This window comes from Furipterus horrens, unplaced genomic scaffold, assembly GCF_987537825.1.
Source record: "Furipterus horrens unplaced genomic scaffold, mFurHor1.1.pri manual_scaffold_10, whole genome shotgun sequence".
Lineage (NCBI taxonomy): Eukaryota > Metazoa > Chordata > Mammalia > Chiroptera > Furipteridae > Furipterus > Furipterus horrens.
The window spans coordinates 67,171,566-67,182,429 of NW_028327180.1; the positions used below are offsets into that span (position 1 = coordinate 67,171,566).

Here is a 10,864-nt window from a genome sequence, read left to right on the forward strand (position 1 = left end):
ATTGCTGAAGACAAAACACCACAAACTAACTGCTGAATGACGTCCTTTTGTAGAATGCATGCTAAAATTAGAAAATAGAGAGGCATTTGCATGGGGTAATATCGATCACAGACAGCTAAACTTCGAAAAGAACTTAGACCAATACCCTCATATTTCATCTAAGGAAATTGGATCTCACAGGTGACATAGCTTCTCTGAGATCACTTGGCAAGATAGAACCAATATTATAAACCAGACTTTAGAAATTGACTTTTTAAATTTTACATAGACTAAAATTTACTTTTTTCCCTTTTTGGTATGTAGTTCTATGAATTTGACAAATTCACCAACACAAATACAAAACAGTTCCATCACTCCAAGAAATTACGTGCTGTGACTTTGTAGTCAAATCCAACCTCCATCCCTAATCTTGAGCAACTACTGATCTCTGAAATAGTGCTATTTCCAGGATTTCATATAAATGGGAGCACACAGTATTTAACTTTTTAAGCCTGGCTAATTTTATTTACATAATGTGTTTAAGAGTCATTCATGTTTTTGAGTGGATTAGAAGTTGATTTCTTTTTATTTCTGAATGTCATTCAATTGTATGGATATATAACAGCTTGAATTGTTAATTCATCCATTGAAGGAAAACAGGTTGTTTCTAACTTTTGGTGGTTACAAATAATGCCGCTCTATATATTTGTGTACATATTTTTGTGTAAACATAGGGTATTTTTCTAGGGTAAATAACTAGAAGTGGGATTGTTGAGTCATATATAGTAAGTATATATTTAATGTTATAAGCAACAGTCAGATCTTTTTGCCATTGTTACTGTACTTTTTTGCAGTTTCACCTGTATAAGGAGGCTTGAGTATTGCAAAGAATATTGGTGCAGTGCTGGAGCTCCCAGGGTGAGTCAGAAATCACGTCCTAGGAAGGTAAAACTGTTAAACCTGAAAAGCAGGATGGGCCCAGTGACCTCAGGAAAGAGAGTAGATGGCAAAGGTTGGAACCAGTATTGAATTCAGCAGGAAAGTTCCCCACATGATCTGGATGTGGCAGGTAATCAATCTGATTTGCAAATGTCACCAGATAAATATCTGGACACAAGTCCTTTTGGTTCTCATCATCCACAATGAGATACCACAAGTACAGAACATCCAGGTCTGTTCCTGCTGGCTGGAGCATAAAACATCAGAGGAGGTGGTTCTGGAGAGGGGATAGATAGAGGCAGGAAACAGCCATTAGACGCTCCTGCCACAGCAACTCTGCTCAAGGCCAGTTGTGATCTCAGAGGGAACACAGCAGGCTGACACTTTGCAGCAACCTTACTCAGGTAACATCTCATCACCTCTCTCCTTAGGCCAAGTCTGTGCCAGGATCTCTTTGGCTCTCCTCTCTGTCAGTAGATTTCACTGTATGTTTGTGTTCCTCTCACACCCTCCATTTTGTTCCTCTGCACTTGAAAGTAGGGAAAACTCTGCAGCTAACATTGTTCTTCCTCATTTCTGTGTGCCGACCAGCTGTGTTTTGGGGAAGCGATGGAATGGACTGAGTAGGGCATGAGGACGCTGATAACATGACTTGGAAATTATCTTTCCTCTTGGCCCCAATATTTACATCCTTACAAAAGAAGAGCTTGGCTAAAAAAATGGATGATTCAATATAGTTACACTCTTTCCTTATGTTAATATCACCTGATTCTCTCAATATCCTGTTTTCTCAGGTTCACATTTCCAAGAGATGTTGGAACCAGAATCTGAACTCATACACACACACACACAAATACATATACACACACATATATGTATATAACACTCTATAAATTATAAAAACTGTATTTAGATCTAGCTATAGATATATATCCTGATTCTTGCCTCAGAGAAGGTCTACATAATTTTGATGACCCATAACCAACAATTTCATTTTCAATCCACTTTGTGTATATGAACAAATGTAACTGGTCTGGAAGAAGAAACATCACTAGGAAAAAAAGGACTACAGTGAGGGAGAAACTGGTCCATCCAGGGAATCAAATGATTTACATTAGAAGGTGACATTTTCCTGATTATGCAGGACAGACCTGAGTTCACCTGTGATCTTGGAATTCCTATAAATTTATAGAGCCCATATCACTAATATGACTATCCCAGTTGAGATGATCTGTGGAGGGTTGAGGCAAGATAGTAAATAGCTATGAAAGTTCCTGGACAGGTGTAATGGGGAAAATGAGACAAGAAAACTAAACAAGACCAAACAGTTGGAACAACTTACAGACAGCTGGTGAACTGTAAGAACTTTTATCTCCCCTGATCAAGGACACTTGAGAGTGAATGGTTTATACCCCTCCTCCCTAACCAAAGCTTAAATCTTTCTGGTCTGGGAGATGGAGAACAGAGACCCAGTTAATGCCATTTGTGCCAGCTAAACCTGAACAGATGAAGTCAGAGGAACAGAGAACAAAAACCCCCATTAAAAGCCAGACAGACCCAAGATAAAAGAAAACACTATAGCAGACCAAAGAATATTCCCAAAACCCCACTAAACACTCATTTTGGCACATTAGAATATTAAAAATGCACCTGGAAAGTATCCTGCTGAAACCCTCCCCTAAGATTCTCACCCTCAGAAAGAAGATAAAAAGCCCTCAGGACAAAGACTTTGTGATGTGCTCACTTGAGAGGACACCCTTGTCCATTCAGGTAGAAACCTTTAATTTCCTCCTGAACTCTAAGGACCCCCAGAAGACTTGCAGCCAGGAGAGCAGTGGCAGTGCAACCCAGGCTTACCCTCTAATCCTGTGTCCAGAGCCCTCCTTTTTCTCAGACTTCTGGATGAGCTAACAGCCCCAGCGTGGCTCACTCCTCGCCTATAACATTTCTAGGGGCCAAAGCAGAGCCCCACCTAGGCTCTCTCCTGTTACTTCTTCTACCCTAAGTCTTTCATTTATTTCCGTGTCCCCAGCCTAATAAGCATACTATCAAAATCACCTGGACTCATGTTGTGAAATCTTTCCTGGGCAAAGTCAATAACCCACACACTGCAGGCCAGCCTGTGGCAGACCCACTCTGGCGGTTCCTGACCATAACAGTGTGAACCTATTTATAGGTATCATGCCTGAGGTGAGACACCTGAGCCTAATTCCTCATCCAAACCCAGACGATGACTACACTGGCTGCTGGAAGGAAAAAAAAAAGAGAAGAAAAAGTTATTCTAATTTCCTTTCCCTCTTTAGAGCAGAAGGGCCCTCTTGGGCCTGAATCCCTGGAGAGCAGGCCAGGGTGAGACAGTCATGGCCAAGTGTATGGAAATGGTGCCACGTCAGATAGTGGGTTCTCTCATGTTTGGAAAGCTGCTTGGGCAAGGGATTAGGAATTGACTCTCTTGAGCATTTTCACAGGTCTCCCCAATCAGGACATTACGTGAGATCAAATGGCTGCCTTTCCCTTTGTGACCATGTTTCTCCTGGTGTCCATCACTGGGGAACACGCTGTGTCTTCAGGTAGGTGACTGTATAGGTCTTAGGGGAGAGGCATCTGATTTTCTTTGAGTTGTAGGGGAGAAAAGGAATAACATGACTGGATGGAAAATGTTTGATTGAAACCTAGACCGCTGGGCTTGATAGTGCAAATTGCTATCAGTTGGCCATTATTGTTAGAAAGAGCACTGTCTGAAAACTAAATAACGCACTTCTCTATAATACACAGGTCAAGAAAAATCAAAAGGGCAATTCAAAATTATTTTGAACAGAAGGAAAAGGAAGCAAAACAAAAGTTTAGATTCCGACATGCGACACTGCCTCCATGCCCCTTTCCTGTACCCTGATCCCACCGTCATCCTGGATGTACCCGATCTCCTTAGTCTCTCTTTTCTTTCCTGCGTCTCTTTTTGCTCAACCAAGCCTACATACGTACATCTTGTTGTTCCTCCCACTTCCTTACCAAAACATAGCATGCTGTAGACAGATACCTGTTCACTTCGTTTTTGTTTCTTTATTGCTTTTTGTTTAATATCCCACATGTGAGTGAAACCATAGGCTCTTGTCCTTTCCTGTTTGACTTATTTCACTGAGCATAATAATCTCACTTGAAACACCTATTCTTGGGTAATTTAAATGTCATCTGATGGGGAAAGAGAAGGAAGGGCGGAGCTACAATAGGTCTTTTCTCCTTCATCTCCCACAGCCATCAGGTCATCCTCTACCCCCAGGCGACACAGGCACCCCCTCACCCAAACTAGTTCCTGTATCCCTCTGTTTCCCTAGACCCAAGAAGCTCCCAAGTTTCCTCATCAATCACTGTCATCTTTAGTTCAGCCTCTTGGTAGGAATAGGCTTAATACCTTGTTTACTATGTCATATGTAATTTTTACAACAGACTTTCAAAGGCACATACTTATCCCAATTTTAGTGAAAAGGAAACTAAAGCCAACCAAAGCTGAGTCACTTAATAAAAGTAACATGGTTGGCAAGTTATGACAGTACAACCCTGAACGATTCTTACTCTTAATTAACACAGCAAAGTTATAAATGAAGTTAGGACTGTGAAAGTGGAAGAAAGAATAAGTAAATAAATAAACTGGTTACCACCTACCAATTCTGTTGTATACTTTGGTGCAAATTAGTATTTAGCTTATGTTTCTTTATTCAGTTAGTACCTTCAGTGGGTGAAAGCACATTTCATAGAAAACTTTTTTTAACCTACTGTGTCTTTACTATATTTGCAGGATTCTTGAAACCATTTGACCCCTCTAGATGGCCTCCAGTAAGTTTAAATTTCTCAGTTCTGATTCTAATCTGACCACTCACTTGACATGAAAGACCTAAAACTTCTTAGTGGTAAAGTAGCATGAAAAGGTTTCCATATGATGTTGGATGTGCATCTTAATCTCTCCAGACTTAGATTTTCTCCCAGGTAACTCAAGCATGATAAGAGGAAAATATGCCTCTGAGCATTAAATAATACCTGTCACTTGCTAAAGGTCACCAGGTTAAACAGTGATATATACAGGATTTATTCCCAGTCACAATACAAGCCCTCACTCTTTACAAAATTTTATTACTCAATTACCGTTGACATTCAATATTCTTTTACATTAGTTTCAGGTGTATAGCATAGTGATTAGACAACCATATAGTTTACAACGTGATCCCCCTAAAATTTCCAGTACCCACCTGGCACTATACATGTAGCGATTACAATATAATTGACTGTATTTCCTATGCTGTACTTTACCTCCCGTGACTGTTTTGTAACCACCAATCTGTACTTCTCAATACCTTCACCTTTTTCACCCAGCCCCCAAATCTCCCTTCCCTCTGGCAACCACCAGTCTGTTGTCTGGCTCTCTGGGTCTGTTTCTGGCAAACACTCCACCTTAACAACCACATGTGAGACCCTGTCGCCTCCAAGTTCACATACTCCTTATGAGTTTCTGGCATTGGGACACAATGTTTAAATGAAAACTTTGCATTTAGGGCTTAGGCTGAGATAGTATAATGCTCATAACTTGAAGAAATAATGGGATAGGTGCAGACACTTCAGTCAGAAACTGACTTGCCTGACTAACGCCCAAAGTCAAGAAAATCCTTGAAAAAGATCAACTGACTAGTAATATTTGATGTTATTTCTATTTAGGGCAGAAATGTCAAGATAGGAACAAATGGGGGGGTGATCTATCAATCATTATTTATATGGTATCTTATAATATTTTCAGCCCCCATGTGAGATGTTCTACCCACCAGATTTTGAGAATGAGTCATTCTGTCCTAATATAACTGCATATGTTTGTTCTACACTTGGCATCACTTACAAGAATGAATGTTACTTTTGTGTTGCACGGTGGTAAGTTCAAGTTAAAATGCCATTAATATTTCTTCACGAAAATTTCAAATATTCTTAGCAAAGAAACTAGGTTTACTAATGCATGGAATTTTCAAAAAAGAATAGCCTATTATTCACAACAGATTACAGACAGGCTACATATACAGTGATCATTTTATAAATGTAGTGCACACTCACAGTTGACTCATTACAAGAAAGAAAATCTTACGTGATTTTTGATTGAATTGTGAATAGATTTTAGTAGATAGTCTATATCCACGCAATGAATAGAAACCCAATTTTTAGAAATCACTGAAATTATCTGTAACAATGCACACTGACATACCTATGAACAACACCTATTATTGTTTGGTAGCTATAAATAGACTCAGACACAGATAAGGCATAGGTACAGGTATAAATATGCATTTGAGTAACAAAGTAGTTATGTGGTAAAAATTGATAGTTGACTTTCAAATAAATTCAATAGTACACTTAGATTTAAAAATTAATGTTCCTTGTGATTTATTTTAATTCAATTTGAAATGGTTTTTACAAATCAGCTTTGTGTCTTGTCAGCAACTGTCCCATGACCAAGATCCCCTTCAGGTGTGATAATTTGCTAGGAGGACTCACAGAGCCCAGAAAAGCTGTAATATGCATGATAATGCTTTATTACAATGAAAGGATAGAGATTAAAACCCACAAGGGCAGAAAGCTCACCAGATGGAATCTGGGAGAGCTCAGGTACAAGCTTCTAGTGGTCTTCTCCCAGTGGACTCACACAGGCTATGCTTAATTTGCCCAGCAATGGCGTGTGACCATAGAGAGGAGCCTCTGACAGCCTGGGAAGCTCACCCAAGCCTTAGTGCCCAGCCTATGTGTTGGGGGCCAGTCACGGAGGCATGCAGCACCTGCATGACTGACCCCACCCCACCCCAAAAGAGGTAGAACTTATACACAATAGCTCAGGATGACAGGCATTCATCTGAGCATGAACTGTCTGGCATGGCATGTGACCTGGATTACAAAGACACTCTGATCAGGCATGATATTCTGGGAACTAATTTGAGCATCCTGGTCTGCCGTGTTAACTAACTCTTTCATGCACATCTTCCTTTGAGAAGAATCCACATGGGCTTTCAGCGTCATGTTACCATCCCACGAGGACTACTGCTGAGCACTGATGGAAATAGGCTTAGAAGCTAGTCCAATAAAGGCAATTGCTCCTCTTCAGATCACGTCCTAGCCTCAGGATGATTGAAATGTCCTTTAAAGGAAAAGGCTGAGAACTGAACGATGTGAATGGATCAAGTTTGTACCATGACTTGGAATAAGATGAGAGGGTGATAGAAGGAGGGGAGCGATTCCTATGTCTCTGCTTTTAGCAGTGTTTTCAAGAAAAATTCTGGCAAATTGGACTCAGTCCTGAGAGATACCCTTTTATGAACAGTGTAAATCCTTTGGGAAAAGGAAACTGAAGAGTGCAAGCCTTGGTCAGAGTTGATACAGAATCATGGTCACATCCTTACAGGCCTCCAGACCTATTCAGTGTAGGGCTCTGATATTAGCAAGAAAACGGGGAGTTTATGAAACAGACAGCAGGCCGTTCGGGAGTTTGTGGTTCACTTGGCAAAAAGAATACATGCATAGGACGATATGTTAGAGAGAATGGCAGTGGTTCACTCAGACAAAACAGTATTTTAGGAAGTTCTCAATTGGTTGACAGTATTTTAAAAATCAGACTTTACCTGAAAATACAGATTTCCAATTTATTTTGAAAAATCAAACATCATACTAATAGTAAGCCAGGATCTTGCATGTTAGAGTTAAGCAACGGGTGCTTCATAGTAGCCGTCCATTCAAATGGGGTTGAAGCATTCAGGTAGCTAGAAACCCACCTTTCTCTATTGTGGCAAAGGTGGCCCACTTCACTCATTTATGTCACTGGCTTGGCTCCTACAAGCAACTGCATTTTAACCCCTGATCTAAGTGAGTAGATACATATTAAAGGTGAGCTGAAGTGGTCAAGATGGGGAGTCTCTGAAAGGAGAAGGTTAAAGGTTTCGTAAAGAGAATCTTGCAAAAGACAGTACAAGGGGCCATTTACACAGGGCCCACTGCTTGAGAAAACATTTGGAATTGATATAATGTGCAATGTCTTAGAGAAATAAAGAGAAAAACTCTGTTGAAAGGAATGTTGCGTACTCAGAGGACAGTAATACATAAGGATGGAAAGTTCGGCGGAAGCTAACTTCTGGAAAACATAAACATTAGAGTCAGGAGACGAGGACATAGTCTATGGACTCATGAACCTAGAGCAGATTTGAGCGGAAACTGTGAAATGTGTGAATTATTACGCGTCCCATTATTGCTACGGTTATTTTCTTATGTCTTGGTAGAAAAAACTGGCATTGCTCTGTTGAATACAAAGGTATCAAAATAAGAACGGGTTATGGGAAGGAAGGTTCTCTGCTGAGAAACTTGACAGAACACTGTTTGAATAATCACGACACAGAGGAGGCATCCACAGGCCGTGGTGCTGATAAGCAGGAATGGAGAAGAGAGGGGTACAAAGGGAGCAGGTCTTAGGATGTCATTCGAAAGATAAGAGAATGTGAAGCAATGATGCTAACCTTTCTGCGACACTAATCTTCTTTTCTCTTCTCTTTAGGGACTACGGTCCTCGTATTAAATTTGAAAAACACGGGAGATGTTCTGATAGTTAACAGTATTACATCTGCTTATATTCTTTTCACCACTGAATTCTGAACAGAGAAGGAAAACTCTGACTCCAAAAAACCTCCGCTGTCTTGCGGCATACCTCTTCAGGGGAAAGGCTAAGGGAGTAAACCCCGACAGAAAATCCGGAGCCGGAGTCCCTAAGGCGGTTTGACGTTGTAGTCAACACCGGCAACTCCTGCGGCGCACCTGAAGCCAAGCTGTATTGACTCCGTCTTTCCCTTGGACCCTTCAGCTGCGAAGAGAGGGGGGTTCTGCTGCATGGGCAACAGCAGACCCTCCATATCACCCTGCCCAGGCTCTGTAGCTTCAGCTTCACTGGAGAGGACACTCCAGCGTCATCGCAAGATGTCGATTCAACACGGGAGGAGACAGATACCGTGTCACTCCCGAGTCGGACTGCACAGCCATTTTCGGCGGTGCAGATAGACTCTTAAGAAGCTACACCATCGTCTCTCGAGACGGACGGCTGCCGACGACGACTGAATTCTGAAAACCATTTCATTAGGAATGTCTACATCTTTTGAGACTGTATACTAAATACTTTTCCGTGCTGCACTCAAATTTGTTTGCTTGTGTGTTTCTTTTTGCACCCAATTTTGTAACAGAATTGGAAGAAAAATCAAACTAATGGAGAACCAAATATGGCCTTTATTACAAATAAACATTATAAGAAAAGGTCAATATTCATCCCTGTGTGCTGATGCTTTAAAGATATTTTTCATTTTGCTCGGGTCTAAGTTCTGTTATCAATAGGGCTTGCCTCGCACTCTTCTGGATTAAATTTATTGCAGGTTTCAGGTCTGTCTGCAAGGTCAGACCCTGTCCCACTCATCTCACTGAGAGACGTGAACAAAATAGCCAGCACACATGTACACACAGCTGTTTGAAGCATTCTACCTCATATTCATGAGGGAAGCCCTCCTTCACTAGAAGTGGAAAATTTCCATGTGCTAATAGAAAGAGGGAGAAGGGCAGCCAAGCATTGGGGGGTGGGTGGCAGGCACGTTTTGGGGAGAACTAGAAGGCGTTGATACCATCTGACCGCCTCCTTCCAGCGAACCTAATCCTCACTTCATCCCATCGTTAGTATTGCGCAGGTCGATGCATTCCTTTTTCCTTCTTGCTTATTATGACTTGTCATTTGTCACGTCAACTGAAAGTTCTCGACTAAGACATGATGATGAAGTCATTTTTACATTTCAAGTTGGGGAAATGAACAGGGGAAGAAAAAGCCATTAGCTCTTGTGTACTCTGTCATCACTCGTTGTTGACACTAGATGGCAGCCTCACTCTTCTTAGCCTGACTAGTTTTCTTGAACCACTAGCTTCCAGAGGAGGATGTACAACTGTATCTTCTCCATCACCTTTCCAGCTACATCACAGTCTATCTCAGCTGGCAGCGGGGTTCCCCCTCCTCTCACAGCTTCCTCCTTCCTTGGTTTTGTACAAGTTTTTGTACAGAGGCCCAGGCCTTCCCTATTTTAATGAGCCTGGGCTTCTGTGTTCTGGGTTAATTCTCCAGGTGATTCTAATGCACATCTAAATTTAAAAGCTACTTTCTTTTTCTTTTAAAGTTTTATTAAATGTATTGGGGTGACTTTGTCCTTCATCACCATATATTTCACCCGTTTTATCCTCCTACTTGCCCCTTTCTCTCTGTGTCTATGGGTTTTTGTTTGTTTGCCTCGTTTGTTCATTTCTTGTTTTCAATTTTATATACCCATACGAATGAAATCAGGGTGTTTTTATACTTCTTTCTGACTTATTTTGCTTAGCATGATATTCTCAAGATCCATCCATGTTGTCGCAAATGTCAGTATTTCATCTTATTTTATGGCCGAGTAGTACTGCCTTGTGTATATACATGTATCACATCTCCTTTATCCAATCACCTACCAAAGGACACCGGTTGTCTCCATGTCGTGGCCACCGTGAGTAGTGCTGCAGTGAACATAGGAGTACATATATTTTGAAGAATAAATGTTCTCAAAGTTTTCAGAGAGATACCCAGAAGAGGGTTTCCTGGGTCATATGGTAGTCCTATTCTTAACTTGTAAAAGTCAAACCATACTGTTTTCCATAGTGTCTGTACCTGTTTACATTCCCATCAGCACAGTGAGAGCTATTTTCTAGACCGAGTCCCTCTGTTCCTGCTTGTCCCCAACAACTAAAAGAATTGAAAGAACTGTTAAAGAGGTCACTGAGGAAGTGACATTGGGAAGGTAACTTCTCTCTGGGCTAGTTTGTTTTATCTCTACAGAGCAAATTTTAACTTGGATAATAAAGGTTATTAACATGCATATGTAATTAG

The 10,864-nt window shown here is 40.9% G+C and overlaps 1 protein-coding gene across 1 annotated transcript; it reads left to right on the forward strand.

Annotated features, from left to right (window-relative positions):
• Positions 1 to 1,159: 1,159 nt before the first annotated feature.
• LOC150000560 (serine protease inhibitor Kazal-type 13-like) lies at positions 1,160 to 8,576 on the forward strand. The gene is made up of 5 exons (XM_090289248.1): positions 1,160 to 1,322; positions 3,387 to 3,488; positions 4,712 to 4,749; positions 5,702 to 5,829; positions 8,483 to 8,576. The coding sequence occupies exons 2-5, from the start codon at positions 3,419 to 3,421 to the stop codon at positions 8,535 to 8,537; spliced, it is 291 nt and encodes a 96-aa protein (XP_090145374.1). The 5' UTR covers positions 1,160 to 1,322; positions 3,387 to 3,418; the 3' UTR covers positions 8,538 to 8,576.
• Positions 8,577 to 10,864: the final 2,288 nt, after the last annotated feature.

Bases quoted from the DNA above. Each gene is read 5' to 3' on its own strand.
- LOC150000560 (XM_090289248.1), top strand. From the start codon at position 3,419: ATGGCTGCCTTTCCCTTTGTGACCATGTTTCTCCTGGTGTCCATCACT. The intron at 4,750-5,701 runs GTAAGTTTAAAT...TAATATTTTCAG, and splicing joins ACCCCTCTAGATGGCCTCCA to CCCCCATGTGAGATGTTCTA. The intron at 5,830-8,482 runs GTAAGTTCAAGT...TCTTCTCTTTAG, and splicing joins TACTTTTGTGTTGCACGGTG to GGACTACGGTCCTCGTATTA.